The sequence below is a fragment of the Dipodomys merriami genome, unplaced genomic scaffold, assembly GCF_024711535.1.
Source record: "Dipodomys merriami isolate MVZ:Mamm:240054 unplaced genomic scaffold, mDipMer1.0.p SCAF_290, whole genome shotgun sequence".
NCBI lineage: Eukaryota > Metazoa > Chordata > Mammalia > Rodentia > Heteromyidae > Dipodomys > Dipodomys merriami.
This window is the reverse complement of record NW_027204382.1, coordinates 1,426,301-1,447,500: the sequence shown is the minus strand read 5'-3', so window position 1 is coordinate 1,447,500 and position 21,200 is coordinate 1,426,301. Positions and strand designations below refer to the sequence as shown.

The 21,200-nt window shown below is 33.2% G+C and overlaps 1 protein-coding gene across 1 annotated transcript in view; it reads left to right on the top strand.

Annotated features, from left to right (window-relative positions):
- Positions 1-21,200, top strand: part of LOC138839054 (EH domain-binding protein 1-like) — a 49,629-nt gene that overhangs the window by 21,847 nt on the left and 6,582 nt on the right. Inside the window, exons 6-7 of the mRNA XM_070038710.1 lie at positions 18,934-19,033; positions 20,020-20,093. Coding sequence (XP_069894811.1) covers positions 18,934-19,033; positions 20,020-20,093 — 174 coding nt within the window. The remainder of the gene's footprint in view (positions 1-18,933; positions 19,034-20,019; positions 20,094-21,200) is intronic.

Genomic DNA, 21,200 nt, shown 5'->3' with positions numbered 1-21,200 from the left:
AAACAGATATGCCATGGAATAGACTTTAATGACCACAGTGTTGCTCTAAGACTTGCAAAATTGTTAATTAGGGCACTTTGGTAGTTCATTTGTTTTGTATTGATGTGCTTAGTCCAATGGGAAAATCAATTTTATAAAAAGAAATGTATATGACTTGCTAACACCCTAAAGTGCATATTTATTTTTTTATACCCAAGAGAATATTATATAGTGTAAAACCCAATTGCATTTTTAGTAGGAGACCTCTACTTCTCTTTTGAATAGTAGAATGTCAACACGCGCACACAGACACACACATACATGCACACATGCACACATCAGTGCTGGGATTGAACCCAGGGCTTCTCTGTGCTAGGCAAAGTACTCTGCCATTGAAATATATCCTCAATATTATCGGTTTTCTATTTCACTTTTTTGATACAGTTAAAATGTCCTGCATTAGCATCTCTATTTGTGTCTTATGTGGAACTTTTCTTAGCTAACTGTACCTATAAAGTGATTCTACTGTTTCTAGGAAAAAATAAAGGAAGAAAAAAGAACAGTTGTGTGTAGGATTGATCCTTTCAACCTCTAAATCAGAGTGTAACATTTTGGGCCATGCGTTTTGCTCTGCATAAATGTTCATTCATTAACTAGGGAAAACTGTTAGGAAAGGGTATTAGGGATTTTAAGATTCCTCACTAAGTCTTACATGTTTCATTTAATGAATGATGTAAGACTCTAGAGAAGCTCTACTAAATTTTGGCTTTTTGTAGTCTACCTATACATGATGTCATTTGTACTAATCACCTTTTAAAGCAACTGAGAAAACAAGCTAACAGTCAACTTTTAAACACTAAGTTCTAATATTGCATTATATACATTATATATATTACTACTGCATAGTTATAATTGTTTGTGAATATGAAGGATCTTGAGATCATCTTTGTGTTTTTATTTTACTGATGAAAACACTGAAGTTGCAGTAAGAGACTGGCACAAAGCCAAAATTAGAACAGGTATTTTCTCCCATTCCAGAATGTTTTTCTTCCCCTGAGCCATGTTGTTATACAGCTCATTTCAAAACAAAAATTCAGTTCCTAACTATTTCACGAAAACAATCCACACTTTGAAACATGTCTTAAAAATACTTTGGGAGATAGGGAAGTAACATAAAATGTGTGAGGGGTTGGTCTTTAGTAACACTAAAACAAAACAATGCACATAGAAATAAATAAATAAAACATTGGATTATTTGCTATAGTTTCTTCACAGTGAAGTGAATCTTTAATTTTTAACTCACAGATAAATTAAAAAATTATATTCTACTTACATAGAATAAGTGTTTTATAATTTAGACTAAATGTTAATAGAAAATATTATCTGTGTGGTAAGTTATATTTATGTATTTATTTACTTATTTGAAATGATCCTTTCACGAAGAAAGTTTTAATGAAGCAATTTGAAACTGAAAATAAATTTCTTAGGCTTCTATGGCTTCAGGTTTTTTCTTAAGTAAATATCTATATACTTAAGATATTGTTGGAATTATAGCCTCATTGCAATATGGTTTATGATTAAGTTATATCTTGATGCTTTCCACATATTTTTCATGCTACATATGTACACAATCCCTGTTTAGCTTGCGAGTATAATAAAATCTAGAGCATTTCATTGTAGTACTATGCAAATGTATTTACTTAGGAATAGCTATAGTTTTCCTTAAAGAGGGCAACAGAATTGAAAACTGAGGCCAACAAATAAATGAAAGTTCCTCTAAATCCACTGGATAATAAAGGCAGTGTTAAGGCTAACCATAGTGTTGAACTAAACAGAGGGATTACTCCTGGGTTTTGCATCAGTTGTTTTCTGCCGGGTGGCCTCACTTGTCAAAAAAGAAAGAAAGAAAAAAAGGAAAAAGAAGAAATTTAACGGGCAAACATTCACATGGGCACATTGAGAAAAGAAGTATTCTTAATTCCATCAAAGCTTAAAAAAATGAATCATTAATTTATTCTCACAACGATTGTTGGCCATTTGTGAAAAACATCTGGCCTTTAAGTCATAGAAAACTAAGCACCAGTATAATTTGAGCTTCAAGTTTGATGTGGTACAGAAAAGCTATGTTAACATGTTTGTTGCTATCAACTGTAGACTGCATTTGTTTACTTATAATGCTTTAACTCTGTCTTTATGTTTTACTTTGAAGCTATTATAAATTCAAATTTAGTGTGTTTTAGACCTTAAAAAAAATTTAAATTCACTGCCTTTCCAACTTCTACTTTTTTACATATCTTTCTACAATTGTTTAACAACAATCTTGGCCTTATCAGTCAAGAATATCTCTAATAAAGTCTAAAATCAAGGTAGTTTTTAAATGATTTTGGGAGAAACAGACCCTACAAGCTAAGTAAATTGCTAAAATATTTGTTTTAAAACTGAATTTAAATACTCTTGAGTACTCTCTCATTTGATATAGCTAGTCCAGATGATTTTATTTAGGAAACTGATAGAAAAATGCATTGAAGGGGTAAATGTGCAACTTTATTCATATTGCAAAGTATAAACTAATTTAGTTATTATGTATGTAGTAACATCCATTTGAATTTTTAAGCTAGCTGAAGAACAGGTACTTGGGATATATTAATGCATAGTTTTAAGTTAGTCAAATTTCGTATTCTAACAATATGTAGTCACATCATAGCAAAAGTTATTGATAAATAACAAGTCTTTCTATTTTTTTTTGCTTTAAGAATGAAATTTTAAATTATGGAAGAAAACCAATAAGCTTTAAGCAGTGAATTTAGAGCTTAGAGACATGAAAAAGATATATATCATTTTAATTAGGCACTCTTAATATAATATGAATATTTCATATATAAAAGCTATCCCTGTGATATGCTTTTTAGTATAATGGCTTTTCACTGAATGAAGGAAGTAAAACATAATATAACCAAATGCTTCTCTGTCAAAAGCTTCATGAAGAAATAATTCATTTATTTGTGTTGGGTGTTTTGCCTTGTTTTGTTGTGTTTATAGTGCTAAGGATCAAACCCAGGGCCTCTCGAACACTAGGCAAGTGTTCTACCACTGAACTAAATCCCCTTTCCTATTAAATCTCCAGCCCATTAAAGTATTTTAATTTGGTTATATCATGTGCTGTATTTTATGTACCATTGTTCTTCTTCTGTTGCTTTTGCTTTTTGTATCATTGGAGTTGGAACTCAGGGCAAGTACTCTACCACATGAGCCATGTTCCAGTCCTCCCTTGGGATTTTGATAAGCTGTAAGTTAGAATTGACTCTAAGTAAAATAATGAACAATGAGAAGCACTTTTTTGTGATGAGAAAAGTATTTTTAGACATTATTTCACTTATGCCACAAATAATACTGTAACAAGATGATCGTGTTTCTAAAATACACATTTGAAAGCAAATCTGAAAACTTCTATGCCATATGTACAATTCATTTGTAAAATTTTGTTTAGCCCTAATTTCAAAGACACTGATATTCAAAGTACTGTTAGGATACTAGAGATGAGAGGAAAATCACTTAAAATAGCTTGTGAAATATAATGTTTGAAATGGTTCTTTGAGAATGTGCAGATTATGGCTTGCATAGGGACTGCTTCCAGCTCTCTGGGAAAATGAGCTGTTGACATTCTTTTGGGTCATCATCCAAGATAGGAGGGCAATCACGAGGATTTAGATAAATTCATCCCCAAAGACCTTTATCCATTTCATTGCAACTTGGAAACATTCATGTTGAATAGTAGCATTAATGTAGCCCATTTAGCTCTTCAAAGTGAGTCATACATTAAATAAAGACAAAAAAGATGATAAAAGCAAATGAATAAGGTAATAACTTATTGAAGTATCCTAAGAGATATTCCTTATTTACCTAATTTTAAAAATACAAACTATGTTTTTCTTTATACTAGATTAAAAAATAAATGGAAAAATTATTTAACATTAAGTTTTGAATGAACCAATCTTGCATGCTACTTAATTAAGAACACAAGTGTTAATGTTTAAAATTTTTTATTTTAGAAGGAAAGTAAGGGAATTTAGATTCTCTCTTTGGACTTCATGATTTAGGCAACAGGGAAGACGAAATTGTGATAATGTACATTAAGGTTATACACCAAGAGTCACATACATGTTCTTTCTTATAAATGGTGAAGGAAAATAAAAAACTTTTTGACTCAAACTGGAATGATACTATATAGGGCTGAACATTCAGGAAAGGTTCCCACAATGCATTGTGCAAACCTAAGGCTAACAAATACCCTGCTGCTTTGAAACACCACCACCACCACCTCCCCCCGCCCCAAAAAAAAGACAAAGGCACAATGAAATAGAAAGCTTACCACCGGTAGCTTTCAAAACGACAAACTAGGCAAACTATACATCTCCACCACTCCAATTTTGTCAGAATGCTAATGAGCTTGCTCTGATCTTTACTCGGCTTCCCGTGTTTTCTACATCTTCAAGGACCACATGGTGCTAGCAAAATAAAGACAACTAAATGAGAATTTCGAATGCTTTTTGTGTTAGGACCTAGTGCTTTTCAGCAGACGCACTCGTTGAATATTCTTAACTTAAAAGAGTACAACAGGGGGTTGGGTATGAACTTTTTAACAGGAGGAAATTTGAACAAAAGTAAATTAGTGAGATGAGGAAAATATGAGAAAAATTTCTGATTAATTTCCACTCCATAATATCAATGACACCTTCAGCCCCACTCATACTCTTCTAACAAGAGATGCTGATAAAAGATGAATGATTCTGTGTTGTTCAGAGTGAATGTTTAGTGGTGTTTTAATAGCAGCATTCTACATAAAAGGCACCAGGAAGTACTCCGCATTAGCAGTTGAGATCACTAGTTAATAGGATGATGTCTTTTAGCTTTTGTCACAAGATTATTAGAAAGGATGGGTCTCTGTTCTCATCATTGCATAGTTTGGAGTGCCTGTTGAGTACAAGTGCTAAAATACAGGTTTCTCAGTATTGTTTCACTGTAAAGCAAAAAGCCTTTTAATGCAACACCTTTTTCCTTTTTTTACCAGGTGATTTTGTTATTGATCTCTAATCTGCCCCTTTAGCTGTATTAAATGCTTGAAGTGTTCTGCTTTTCACTATAGCCTTGATGCTAGCTATTTGTGCCTATAAATTCATTAACATTAAACAGGGTCTATAATAGAGAGCATTAGAAAATGGCTGGTTACATGCTTTTTATGACTTAGACTATAGAAAACAACAAAGTTAAGATTGTTGAAGTATATATGATAGAAATACATTCTTTGGGAGATAATTACTATATTAGATTTTAATTATATGTTTCTAAGGGACATAGTTTTCACTCTCTCTCCCTTATCTGCCAGTTGCTCTCAATCCCCCATCTCTTCCCATACCCTAGAAGAGGAAAAATGAAACTCAAAATTGGTTTGAACTGAAAAGTTAAACTGATTCTATACAACTAATAACCAGGAAAGGAAGGAAAAGATTTAAAAATAGTAACACACTCCAGATTTTTAGAGGAAATTTTTGCCATTTTTTTTACATGCAACATATACCTTTGATGTTTCTTTGACTTTTATTTTGAAAATTGTATTTTATGGCTGTATTTTGCTTACATTGATATTAAAAAATCTTACCTCTGAAAGTATTATAATTTATTCCCACTCCTCACAAAATGAAGAGAAAAGTCCTACAGTAACAGGAATAACTTGGACAATTACAGTTAAGAAAATCAGGGCAATGTAGAAAATACATTCTAAATAACACAACCATTTTTATACTTTATAATTTAGTATTCTTAATCACTTACTATGATCTTATATAGGTGGGAATTAAAGTTCATGTAGGAAAATGTCACCATTTTGTAGAAGTTCTACTTTATAACGTCTATTTTCACACAAATTATAATGACAAAAAAGGTCATTGGCTTTTAAAAGTATACATTAAGTTGAGATACCTGTTTTTGGAGTTTTGGCTACAAAACTAAAAGAAAGTAAGAACTTAGGCTTGAATATAGTGCTTTTTATAATGTGACAAACCAAATAAAAGTAGAAACCACGTTCTGGTGGCTTACACCTATAATTCTAGTAACTGAGGAGGGTGAAACCTAAGGATCACGGTTCAAAGCCAGCCCAGGCAGGGAAGTCTGTGAGACTCCACAGTTAACCACCAAAAAGCCCGAAGTATAGTGTAATTCAAGTGGTAGAGTACCAGCCGTGAGCACAAAGCTTAGGAACTGCTCACAGGACCAGCACAAAGAGTAAATATATAAATAAAGTAGAATGTTTTCATTTGATCTCTATACAAATAAAATATCAAAGGAACAGGCTTGTTTACAAGGTTGCTTCTGCAAAGGAACTTTTTATAAGTAGAAAAAGTGAGGGAATCTGGTATTATAAAGTAAATAAAATTATCTCTAAGATTTTAAAATATAGACCTAGCTTATTTTTCACTGAAATAATTATTACTAACAAATTCACCTGGCACTCAGTCTGTGTCATCATAAATAAGCCATTTTTAATAAAAGATTTTATTATTGAAATGTTTCTATAAAGTGAGTTTTTCTGCAGTTTTCAGCAGCAGTGTGCCACATCCTTTGATTAACTCTGAGTTGACAGAATTCATTCCTTTTTGGAAGTAAAATGCCAACATATATTTGTTAAATGTAGTTTTATAGTTTCTTTTTTGTATCTGGTTTCTTTTTTTTGTATTAGGTAAAGATTTTGTTTTATATTTCCTGACATCAAGAATTCAAAATAGTAACATTTTCTAATTGCAAGATTATGATACAATGTCATGTGAATCTATTCTAGTTTAGTATGCAGAAATGTGAGTATATAAGCATATAGAAATATGTCAAACAATTGATTCTGTCACATCTGTGATTAACAGAATGATAGGCAGATAGAACAGTGAGCAAAGGTCTAGCTTTCCAAAGTTTCTATGTGAATTTTCTTTTAAGTGCCCTGTGAACTATGTGTCAAGGCTATATGTCTTCCATTAATTTTGACAAAATTATTGGAGAAGGACATTTTTTTTTAGTGATTCATCCTAAATATACTTTCATCTGAAAACAGAGACAGCCATTTCTGCTGTGAGGTGAGTTGGAACCCTAGTTAGTTGGGAAGAAGATAACCAAGATTCCACTCTATTGCTATGTATATTCATCCCTGCTTAACTTCAAATGTGAGCCTTAGTTTCCACTATAATAGAATGAGAATAATATGGCCTGAAACATAAAAATGGAGGCCTAAAGCTTGGCACTGGTGGCTCATTCTTGTAATCCCAGCTACTGAGTAGTTCAAAGTCAGTCAGGTAAGAAACTCCATGAGACTTATCTCCAATTAATCAGCAAAAAGCAAGGAGTAGAGTGTGGTTCAAGTGGTAGAACACCAACCTTGAGCAAAAAAGCTAAAATACAGTGCTCAGGCCCTGAGTTCAAGCTCCAAAACTGCCAAGAAAAACAAAAAGGAACCTGAGAGTATCGTTTAAATGGTAAAGTACTTGCCTAGCATGCATGAAATTACAGTGAATTCTCAAAAGATAAAGCTTGTTTATGTTTTTTTGTCTTTTGATTTTCATTTTTTTCAACAAATATATTTTGAATCATAGTACACTATATAGAATTTGTACCTTGGTTAGCAAAACTTTGAACACACTGAGTCAAAGTTGGTATTGCATGTCAGCTAAGAGAATTGTAAGAAATGAGATAACCTTTGCACAGTACTGGCAAATAGCATAGGAAAAGCTTAATAAATGTTACCTAATATTATTTGTATGATTCACTGAAAACTTAAATTTTTCAGGGTCTCCTTTGAATTAAATATATCAAAAGTGGGAATGACTCGTGATCAAGCACCAAATAAAAAAGTTATGACAATAAATATTGTTCTTTTTTGCATTTCTACATTTTATTGTTTTATACAAATATATTACAGTGAGGCATTTAATTATATGAAAATAACAATGAAGAGACAGTATAAGGGATAAAATTTCTTTTAAAAGATAAGTTTAGGGGCTGGGAAGGTGGCCCAGTGGTAGAACACTTGCCTTGCATGCATGAGGCCCTGGGTTCGATTCCTCAGCACCACATAACCAGAAAAAAAAAAGCCGGAAGTGGCGCTATGGCTCAAGAGGTAGAGTGCTAGCCTTGAGCTGAAGAGCTGAAGGACAGCGCCCAGGCCCAGAGTTCAGGCCCATGACCGGACCCAAAAAAAAAAAAAAAAGTAAGGTACTTAATAGTGCTTTTCTTAAGTTTTTATACTTTTAAGTTTTTAAATTCATTATATCAGGGTGGAGAAGTAGAGTGGTAGAACATTTGTGTATCATACACAAGGTCCTGGGTTTGAGCCCTAGCACCACACCACACTAAATGTTTCTCTTTATTTTTTCTTCTACAGTAACAAGAAAACTAACATTTGGAGGTTTTCTTTATTTTCACAATTTGTTCAGCTAGTTCAAATATCTGTTTGTACCTAGGTTTTATTATTTGCACTGTTGAAGAAAGAAACTTTATAAATTGTGCTTAGAAGTAAGAGCGCTCTACTATCACTAACCCATTCTAGTTTATGCAGTAGGTTTTAGATTATGAGATTCTAGAAAGCAATCTCTGGTTCAGAAATGCGAAGAGCTTCCTAAGGTTCTCATTTGTAACATTTGTTTCCTCTCCTCTTAGTGCTCACTGTATGCTCCAGCTTTTTACTCTGTTTTAGGCTGAATTTTCTCATCTTGCTGACTCAAGTTTATTCATTTATACAGAAAAACAAATTTATATATAATTTCTATCAATGATATTTAGAGGGTATTTTCCATAACTATAAAATTTGAGTTGGAAGTGTAAAATGCAAGTTTTGAACCTAAAGACTTATCCCAACACCAGAAGTTTCTATCTGGAACATGCCTATTGCTGAAAGCAAAGTATGTCCTTACTCAAGACTGTAACAAAAAAAATTTAACATTTAAAAGAGTAGAAATTCTAGGAAAATGTGGTGGGTTTCTTTTCTCAGCAACTATCTATGAAGTAAAATTTAGGCATTTGAACTGATTTGGCAGCAACATATTTTTCTTCTGAATGTGAAATTAAATTTGTGTAATGTCATGCCAATGCTAAAATAACATGTTATACATGGAATATCACCCTTTCTTTTTATGAAAAATTAATTTCAGTGATTTTTTTTGTGAAAGACCCAAGATAGTGGTTCTCAAACTTTGGTACCCATAACAAATCTGATGTTGATGGTTTAATCTAGCACTTCAGAGGCTTACATGGAGGGATTGAGAGTTCCAGGTCTGGGCTACAAAGCAATGCTCTGTCTAAAAAAAAAAGGAGCTATTAAATATACAGCTTCCTAGACCTTGATTAAAGATTCTAATTTAGTGAATTTGGAATGGAGCCCATCTTTTAGGCAATTCTATGACAGATCATCCACAGACCACATTTGAGAAATATGGGGCCAAAAGATGATAAACATGACAGGTAGATTTAAGATCATAGACTCTTTTTTTCTTTTTTTTTTTTTTCTTTTTTTCTGTTTTGGGGCTTGAACTCAGGAGTGCCTCCCTGGCTGGCTGTGAGCCACAATTTTCTATCTCAGCCTCCTGAGTAACTAGAATTAGAGGTATGAGCTGAAGTACATAGAGTTTAAAATCAACAAGGTCCCAGCTGGAATGTTGTTGGTCTTGGATAAATTACTTAATCTCTCTAAGCCTCTATTTCTTCAACTCTTTTTAAAACTGGAGGAAATACAAATACTGCCTATTTCAAAATGTTGAATACTTGGGTACAGCATGGCAAACAGTGAGCATTTAATATACAAGAAACTGCTGCCATCAGTATTTTAGTTTTTCTATTTATCATTGTTTCTACTTTTTCCTTTTTACTTAGCTTTTAACAAGAATGTATGTATCCCATTCTGTAACTCATCTCTTTGTTTTAAGAATTTCTTCTTCACCTCCTCACCATTTTTCCCTCTCTTCCTTTCTGCTTCCACCTCCAAGAAATGTAAGTAGAACAGGTTTAGGAATTTGACCTAAGTCTGGAAAGCTGTTCCAGGTGCCTGTTCATGACTCACACCTGTAATCCTAGCTGCTGAGGAGGCTGAGATCTGAGGATGAGTCAGAGTCAGCCAAGGCAAGAAAGTCCATGTCACTCTTATCTTCAAGTTAACTACCAAAAAGCTAAAAGTGGGGTTGTGGCTCAAGTGGTAGAACACAGTTCTGGAGTGGAAAAGATAAGGGAGAACATCCTGGCTCTGTGTTCAGGTCCCAGTACCAACCACAATAAAGACTGAAGAATTGTTCTTGCTAGTGTTTAGCCATTAGGTTATGTATTAAACAGTAACCGACATAGTTGCAGTTACTTCCTGAGAAGGCAGCCTTAGGAATGTTGCTAGTCCTTTAATCTGCTTAAGTTTCATTGAATTGGTATACTAGTTACTTGAGTTTTGTAAGTCACATACAAAACAAACTGAACTTGTGTGTTTCATTTTGAGAAATTTATTTTAGGACATTGTGTAGGAGGCAACTTTACAAATGCCTTTCTCCTCCTCTGTTTCATCTTGACACTGTGCTAAGAAGCTTAAGCCTGATTTCACAATTTGATTTTACAAAGAATAACATTAGAGATGGATAAGTGTATGTGAGTTGCCTCCTCAGTTGAGTCAAAATCGAGGTAGTTTATGGAAAGATACAAACTCTATTCTAACATCTTTCTCCTAGTTTCTACAAATGAATCATTTTTCTGTAAAAATACAGATAGTGATGCATAGAGACAACTAGATGTGTCTGAGAGGTCCTTCATCTTGGGGAAAGAACTGCCAGATCAAATAGCTCTCAGTCTTCCTTTTGTTGTTACAGGGGCTTACAAAGTTCTGCTTATAAACCACTGTTCATTTTGTTGCCAGATCTTTTTCCGGTGGACAGTAAATTATGTCTTTTAGATATGCATACTAATCCTTTTCATAGATGTTCTAGTAATTGTATCTGTTCCCTGACCCCACATAACACTTCTGTACTGGAATATAAAGGGTACTCATGAACTCAAAGGAGCTATTTCCTCAGGAAATGTTTACAAGTTAAAGAAAAATTATTGAGTTGATATGTTTTTACACTTTCCCCTATCTGTTGGACCCTTGAGCATGCTAGACAAGCACACTATTACTTTGAGGAACACTCCCTGCCCTTATATATATATATAATGTTCAAAACTGTTTTGCTTTTGAAATTGGCTCTTTGCCTTGAGTGGCCTTGGAGTTCTACCTCCCACCACCAAGGAGCTGGGATCATAGGGTATACTATCATGCCCCCAGCTAATTTGCTCTTAATACTGCTAATTAATTTTTAATGTATATAGAAATTTTTCTGTGAAAATTTGTTTTAATGGTATTTGGAAGAAGTTTATACAGAATGAAAAATCATGTATAGCCTTAAGCAAACTATAAACACACACACACACACACACACACACACACACACACACATTTATTTTCAAAATCAGGTATAATGATATGTTCCTCTAGTTCTAGCTTTTCAGGAAGTTGAGCCCAGAAGTTCAAGGCTAGCCTGACAATGTACCATACCTCAATTCTACAACTCAAAAATGAAACAAAACAACTTAATAATCCTAAAGGAATTTAGTGGACTTTGTTATCAATATATAAGAATATGTTAAATTTCTTTAATCTTTTGTTTTAAATTTCCTCTTAAGTTTCTTCTTTTAAGTTTTCCTCTTTGGTTTGAGTGGGAGACAGTATGTGAAGACATAATACATAAAATTACAAATACCTACCTTGTCTCCTGCATTTGTTGACTGGTTATATACTGCTTCTTTACCCATTCCAAACCCACCTAATGCTATATCTCTCATTAATTCATTCTGAATTAATAGTACTTGATAGCCAAAGCTAAAAAATGTGTCAAGTGCCATAGAAGTACTCATTAAGATCTTATTTTCTCATGAGAATAAAAGGATCCCAACTTTAATGCTTTTAATACCACTTGCTTCTACTTGTTTTATTCTCTTACTGTTTCATTTTCTGTGTGTATTTGTGCATGCCAGTACTGCAGCTTCTACTCTGGGCCTCACATTCTTCAGCTTTCTTGCTTTTTGCTGGCATTCTACCACTTGAGCCATGCCTCTAGACCAGCATTTTCTTGGTTAATTGGGAGTAAGAATCTCATGGATTTGACTTTCTTGTGCTGGCTTTAATCTGAAATTGTCAGATCTCAGTCTCCTTAGTAGCTAGAATTACAATAGAGCTACTGGTTCCTGGCTCAAGAGCTTATTTTAAATTAAGAGGAAAAAAAAAGATTAAATAGAGCAGGGGGCCAGTGGCTCCTACTTGTCATCCTAGCTATGTAGGAGGCTGAGATCTGAAGATCACAATTCCAAGCCATCCCGGGCAAGGAAAGTCCATAAGTCCCTTATCCCCAGTTCATCTCCAGAAACCTGGAAGTAAAAGTATGGCTCAGTGGTAGAATGATAGCCTTGAGAAGAAAAAAAAAAGCTCCCAGGCCCTTAGTTCAAGCCCCAGGACAAACACACACACACACACACACACACACACACACACACACACACACACACACACACACACACACACACACACACACACACACACACACACACACACACACACACACACACACACACACACACACACACACACACACACACACACACACACACACACACACACACACATTATGGTACAAGGAAAGATGTCACATTTTAGAGGCAAAACCACAGGTCTTTAAAGAAACAAAGCAAAACATACATTTATAATCAGATTGTCTTAATATTAAAGTAAAAACTTCACTTTTATGATGTTTTTATTGGTAATATATTTATAATAAGCATGAGATACTGTATTTTACTATGTAAAGTAATAACACAGCCATGCTTTCACATTGGAGTAGCTGTCTACTGCATGGCCACAGTTCAGCAGAGAAAGACTTGCTCGCCCCCCCCCCACCCCCGTGGTGAAGTATGTTTTGCTGCTTTGACCTCAGATTTATTACACATGGTTTTGGCCAAGAATAGTCAAAAAATAATAGGTGTGAAGAGAATGTTTTAGGAAAAATTCCTACAGGTGAACTATGCAGTTCAGTGAAAGGAGAGATGATTTCAGTCAGTTTACATCATTGTGTGATCTGCCAAGTGTTTCCTTCCCCTATATTTTGTGAAAATATGCCTCACAAAGAGCAAATCATGCCTGGTACAAGATATGGTCATTCTCCCAAGCCAAAAAGAACGTGTAATACGTTTTAAGTGATACATTGAAAATTTTAGATATGTTGCAAGGTGGCATGTCTTTGGCAGAAGTTGGCTGGCATTATGGGAGAAACAGTGAATCATACAGTACAGAATCCTGTGCACCCTGAGCATTCTTGGTATTTCCTCAGCTGTGGTCTCCTTAGGTCTGTATACCCTTGGATACTATAGGTCTGTTTAATTGCATATGTGGGGCAGTGAACTCATTCATTACTAGAAACTAAAAGTTCTGGAAATTCTGTAGTGGGTGGGGAGCACACTGATACCAGGATTTGAACTCAAGATTCTGTTCACTCAGCACTCAGGATGCTGAGATTCCACACATGTGCCACCATGCCCCCACTTAGAACTGCTTTTGAGTCATTCCCATGACTTGTCTGAGAGGGCTTTAGAAGATTAGAATGTAGTGGAGTCTGACTGGTCCAGTCCCAAAAGAGGGGCTTCAGGAGAGAAGTGCTCTCTATCTGTGAGTGCAGTTCACAGTTCAGGTTTTCTCCCGATTAACAGATGCCTAATTGATTTTCCAAGTAGATTACTATCTATTCTGTGGAATGATGCCTGTGTTTCACTGTATTTTACGCCATCTTACGAAGTATGCTGCATATATATTTTTAAAACTAATTCATCTTTGGAAAGTTTCAACTTTTACCAAGTGCTCACCTGTAGAGAGTTCAGAGAGTGATTCATTCTCTGAAATTTTGGTCATACTAATGCCTTTGAGGTTCATAGCTATGAAAAGTCATAGGTGCAACCTTGTGCCATGTATACTTTTTTTTTAAAATATGGATGTGTGACTTAGGACATACCTCAGTCATGGAGAGCTTGCTTAGCACTCACAAAGCCCTGGTTCTCTCCCTAGCATTACAAAAAAATTATAAAAACCAGTTTCCGCTGGGAAGGTGGCTCAGTGGTAGAGTGCTTGCCTTGCATACATGAGGCCCTGGGTTTGATTCCTCAGCAGCACATAAGCAGAAAAAGCTGGAAGTGGCGCTGTGGCTCAAGTGGTCGAGCTGAAGGACAGCACCCAGGCCCAGAGTTCAAAAAAAACAGTTTCAGAATTTGGGCATCACTTTAATCTTTAATTCATTTGTGTGTATTCTCATAGCTGAATACTAAATGAAACCACATAGAAATTCTTGAGTATATAAATGAATTCCTAAAAGAAATTGTAACTAAATCATTTTATTTTGGTTTTTGGTTGTAAATAAAAGCAGTTCTTGTAGTCAACTGACATTTAAGTAAATGTTTATACTACACATAGTACTGTTCATTATATGATGCATTCTGTTAAATAGTTTTGGTACCTGTGAGAAGTAACTAAATTCTATATTATTCTTGATTGCTTAATAATTTTACAAATCGTACTCCAGCTAGAAAAATTGATTAAGAGAAAAAAATTGACATTAAGACAGTGTGATATCTGGGTGCCCATTACACATGCCTGTAATCCTAAAAACTCAGGAGGTTGAGATCTGACAATCAGTTTGAAGCCAGCCTGAGCAAGCTTGAGACTCTTACCTCTAATTATCCAACAAAAAAACTGGAAGTGGAGCGTCAGCTTAAGTGGTAGAGCGCTAACTTTGAGGGGAAAAAAAAAAATGCTAAAGAATAGCTCCTAGACCTTGAGTTTAAGTCCTAGGACCAGCACCAAAATAAAATTGCAGTTTATTTTTAAAACCACAAGTCTTTAAGTAAACACATTTATAATCAGATTGTCATAATGTTAAGGTGAAAAACTCAGTTTTTATGATGCTTTTTAAAAAAATTTTATTGTAAAGGTGATATACAGAGGGGTTACAGTTTCATGAGTCAGATAATGAGTAATTTCTTTTTGGACAGTGTCACCTCTTCCTTTGTTTTCTCCCAACCCCACTCCCTCACAAGTTGTATAGTTCATTTTCAACATAGTGTCTATTGAGTATGATGTTTTTATTGGTAATATAATTATAAATGCATGAGGTATTGTTTTAATATATAAAGAAATATCCTAGTCATGCTGTCACGTTTTAGTAACTGTATACGTGACTTCATTTTTTAGGCATTTTTTATACTAAGTATCTTGAGTTTTTCAGATGATGAAACTGATAAAAATTTGAGAGGAAGGAAAATGATGGAAGAAGTGAAACTGCTCAAGATGCATTGTACTCATAAATTGACATGTTGATTGAAACTCCTTTTACAATTATTTAAAGACAATAAAAATAAATTCTAAAAACTAAACAAATTAAAAAGTGTCACTTGGCTCTCAGGTGTAAAAGTGTGGTTGTAATTACAAATTAAAGATCATTTTGAAAGAGAAGTAGTTAACCAGGTATGGTTAAACAAGATTAAATGATTTATGGCCATTTTATAATATAATGACAGTCTTCATTTTTAAGCTACAATGTAAAGTGCTTTATTCTGAGATTAAGTATTGTGGCAGAAGCTAAAACTGCCTTTTTTATAACTGCCAGAATACAACCTCTTTTTCTTTTTTCACTAACAAGACTGCTTTACCACCACAGCCCACTCTAAGTAATTAAATCAATCCTTTGTACTTACCGTATTCTCTTCTAGTGACGGTACTAGATCTGATTATATGCTTCATGCATATTCAAAGTGCTGCACTGACAGCTCTTTAATGAGCTCTTACTTAATCAGTATGAACAATGTTCATCTTGTTCTTTTTTTCCTCCTGCATTAGAGCTACGAACAGTTGGGAAAAATGAAACATCCAGCATTCATTTGAAAAATATATTGTACTTTGAAAAGTGTCTAAGCTGAGGAAGTTGCATTCTGCCCTTTAAAAGTCTGATGGACAAATTGGATTACTAGTATTGGATTAAATAACAAATGGTTAGAGGAGAAATGAGAAAAGCTCACTGTGATCACAGGCTTTAATATTTTTTGTTACTTATAAAGCTAAAGGGGTCTTTAACCAGTTATTAAAGTCAGGATTAATTTGTAATGGTTCAGCTTACTGGCTTTTAAAAGCCTTTTAAATTTAAAAATTTTTTAAATCTCTAAAAACAATAGTGTAATGATGCCCAAGAAGAAACTTTAATTTTTTTATTACTATAGACTAAGTATACATTTCCATCATTATATATTATTATCTCTGATAAGCTTTTGTGATACAGGATTGATTTGTGGTTTAATTTAAATAATCTATATAGCAATGTATGTGTCCTTAAATATTTATTGTTAGGTTTACTTCTCTTTGAAACATGATACTCTTTTATTATTAGCCATTTCCTAACAATAAGGGAAAAGGGCTATCTTTGTTTCTTACCTAGAAATCATAGGCATGAGTTAAACTGAAAATAACACAGTACCACATCAATATTATTATACTCAAGGAAGCAGTGTTCCATTGAAGAAAGTAATGCTAATTTAAGAGTAGGCTGGTTGCTTCTACTATTGCTTGAAAGCCTCAATTATAGGTTAAGTTAAAATCAAAACAAAGTTTTAATATGTCTATATTTTAGAACCTATTTAGGCTATGAATACAAGAATCAGATCTTTAATCAGAAAATAAAATATCATAAAATCTACACCTATTAATATTGCCCACATGTGTCATTTCACTGATCAAAAATATCATAAAATCTACACCTATTAATATTGCCCACATGTGTCATTTCACTGATCAAAAAGCTTTCACGGGGTACAATTGGCCTTTTTCCAAATTGCAAGCTTTTTCTCAGCTTTTTCTTTTTACTCTTTCTTCTTTTGTTACTACCCAGGGATTTGTGCCTATCGCAGCCTGTATCACATGACCAGTGTCAAGACATCACATGGTCCAAAGTGAATACAAAACCAGCTACCCTAAAGGAGAGATTAAGAATACTGTAAAACAATAAAGACTTTTGTTCAGGCTCTAAAAGAATCTATCTTAAGTCGGCTTCATACCACTCAGTTTTAACAGAATTTAATGAAGGCACATATCTTCACTATTCTCCCTAATGATAAACAACAGATGATTGTTTTATAGGGATATTTAGAAATTCATTATTTTTCTCCTGTACACAGACCAGCTTTTTTGTATTCTATTCTATTTTTTAAATTTCTTCCAATTTCTATTAATGCAGAAATAGTTTTACTATGGCATGCCCACGGTTGATGCAAGCATTGAAAAGAATGAAGTTGATATTTGGACAGAATGAGAAAATAAATCATAGGCCAATGTAACTCAGCTCAGTGGTGTTAAAGAAACTTGTAATTGTGTATAGACATGATATATACATGTGTTTGATAGACATATCTATGTGATTGGAAGGAGATATGCTAAAGTGTAATAGTACTTAATCCTCGAAATGGGATCTGGGGTAGGGAAGTAAAGACGGTAGGGTTAGTGAAATAAGACTTGATTTTTTTTTTTACTGTTATACCTCTGTATTATTCTTTTATTCTGTATTATTATTTAAAGTATTAAAAAGAAAATAAAACAGAATAATAATGCTATAGCTGGGATATTTAATGCATTAATTTTTAAAATTTTTTTATTGTAAAGATACTGTACAGAGGTGTTACAGTTACATGAGTAAGGCATTGAGTACATTTCCTCTCAAGCATTTCCTCTTGTTATCTCCTCCTTTGTTTTTCCCCAGAAAATTCTTAATCTTATGAATGTTATGCAGTACTTGAACTGGTAATATTAAATATTGGCCTAGCAAAGCAATACAGTCATGAATGAAATCCAGGGGGAAAATTTAAACAGTTATCAATTTGACTAGTATAATTTAGAAGAGTACAATTTTAAAAAGTAAATTGTCTACTTTTGCATGAAGAATTCCAAGTATATATTATATTGTATTTTAATTGTAAATGTACTAGCCTTTGATGGAGAAGGGCGGACTGATTTAGTGATGGAATGGGTATGACTGTTAGTGAACTTCAAATATCTCCAGTATGTAATCAGTAACTGCATAATCGAAAATATTAGATTATTTCTTTAATCAAGTGTCTTCTGAATACTATATTCATTATAATGTATTTTATTTCACAAAGAGGCATTTTAGTAGCATGGCCATTTACATTCATTTAATAATGTGGAAATGGTTACCTTATTGGTTGATGAGTTCCAGAATGGTGTGTGTGTGTGTGTGTGTGTGTGTGTATGTACATATCTTTCATATATATATACATATATATATATATATATACCTTTTATTTATATATATGAATATATAAATCTTATTTTACTTTGCAGTAGGAAAATTTTTAAAAAGTAAATTGTTATGAGTGGAAGCTTTCATCCAGTCTTCTGATCTCTTCCTAGTTTTATGGTTCTTGTAATGATTTTTTTTAATGTTTTGGGGATTTTTTTAAATCATGATTGTATGTCTATCAGCACTGTGAATTCTTCATTGAAACATAATAGCAAGTCAGCCTCTGGGGAGGATTTATAAGGTGGAACACTTTATTTACAGTACTTAGTGTTAATATGATCTATTGGAATGTTCAAGGAACTAAGATATATATGCTGAATAGTACCAGCTTTAAAAGATTGAGTTTTTAAATACTGAATTCTTCCAGACCTTCAACTTCAGTCTTACAGTATAAGCAGTGAAATATGTAGTACTGAAGTAGCTAAAATATTTTTCATCTTAAAAGAATTGTGCTAAGTGATTATTTGGCTTGTAAAATGTCATGTAATAAGAAGTTACTCTTCCTGAACTATAGGAAGGAATACGGAAGAAGAAGAAGCTATGATGCAAGAATGGTTTATGTTAGTTAATAAAAAAAATGCCCTAATAAGAAGAATGAACCAGCTGTCTCTTCTGTAAGTACTCACAACTATTTTTCTACTGATAAATCTTCGGTTTGTGTTGTTATTGCTTGCTTTGGGGTTTCATATTTATTAAAGTTAATTGTTTCCTTAGAGATTATAGTATTTTGTATTTTTAAAAAATAGCAAATAATTTTTATCCAGTCAGCTAAGGAGAAGAATAGACACTGGAGAAAAGAAGTGTTTATGACGCAAAAAGTAAAGGAATAGGAACTATTTTTGTGTAAGAAAACAATCTTTATAAGGACAAAAATGCATTTATCATATGACAGCAGTATTAATCTAAGAAAGATAAGAAATTAATTGAAGTGATCTTTTGATGATTGTAAAAATTAAAGTGGAAACTAGGCCATATGTAAACATTCTTAGTCTTTAACTTCACTTCAGCAAAAGTCTTAATGCTTGTTCCTTTCTGCTTACCAGCAATGTTCTTATAGTATGCCACCTAGTGTGGGAAATGGCAAGTTTACTATGTTTTATTTTGGTTAAAGGAAAAAAAAAAAAAAAAAAAAACATTTAATTTTATAACTTCTACCTAACAAAAATTTAGTGAGACACAAAACTTGTCCAGAACTTTTTATTTTTCGCTATATTAAATTTGCACTGCATTTTGTATTTCTTATATTCTTTTTCACATGGGGTTTTGAATTTTTAAAAAGTATTTATTGTAAACTATGAAAAGTGTTTTCAAAAATGACTTTATACCTGGCACTTAATACATGCACCACTGAAGAATAAAACTATTAATGCTCAGATTAAAATATACCTTTGTGCCATTCAAAATTGAGGGAAGAAAATAAGCACACTAGTAAATATTCAGCTGAGAAAGGATTTGAGTTTGTATATCATTTGTTTGGAGTGGCTTAAAGTTAAAGAGAAAAGTCAGTTCCGAGTCCTAAAATCAATGTAACCTAAAGGTTCTTTTAAGTGTTTAATGATTTAGTAATTAGCATATTGATGAACTTTTGCAACTTGCCTAGGGAAAAAGAACATGATTTAGAACGAAGGTACGAGCTGCTGAACCGGGAATTGCGGGCAATGCTAGCCATTGAAGGTAAGAAATGCAGTGATGAGGAGAGGTATGTGAGTATCTGTTCTCAATGTGATATTTAGAGTGGAACACACATCTGGTTTTTACCACCTCTGGTCTATGAGGTATCTACAGGAATTACAAATAATTGCCTTGGAGGCAGAAAGCAGTATCATAAATCTAAGGATCCTAATTCAGATAGATAATTATCATTATGTTTGCTACTATGCAGAATTACCTTAACTTTTGATTGAACAAGACTAAATTTACATAAAATAAACATATAAAGAGTTAACTGATTTGGTTACATTTGCAATTTAAAATTATTTCCTCTTGGGAAGGTTTAAGAAAATGTTCATTTTGATTTTTCATCTTTAGACTCTAAATTTTATCATATCATTGTTGTCAACTTTGGTATATGTCACTCTCCAGACTGTGTTGTAGCTATTAAGACTCAAACTCCTTTTAAATGGTAGGTAGGCAAAGATGAACATGAGGGGGGGAAATTAAATATTTTGATACAATTTATAATTCATAGAAATGAATTGCATAGAAATGTTATGCATGGTTTAAAATATCAGTAAACATCAGTTAACGTAACTGTACCATTTACTACGTATGATTTTTTTAAAAAATTCATAGGTGTTACATAATATCTTCTCTTTATATTTTTCACTGGAAAATATTTCTAGTTCAAAGAGTTCTGCCTAAAAGCTAATCCTTTGGGCTCTGTAAAATGGATCTTTTGTCTAATCAATGCAAATTGATTTTCCTATTCTATATTGACCTCTTAACCCATTGACTGTCCATGGTAATTTCATTCTTCACCTGATAAGATACCTGATCCATAATAAGTCGATTCTAATTAGTTCAGAAACTAGAAATCTTAGTTTGTAAAAGAAAGCCAAGTGAAGTATTATATTTTTAAAATATTTTAATAGACTATTGCTATCAAATATAATGTGTCTTATTTATCCTATATATACATATATATTTGTCCTATTTGTGTTAGTTTTATTTTTAGCTACTTTTATATCCATACTCTCATTTGATAAATACCACTGGTAACATTTGTATATCTATCTTTAGAAACTCGATTTATTTTATTTTAAAAGCCTCCAGTTAGCCAGT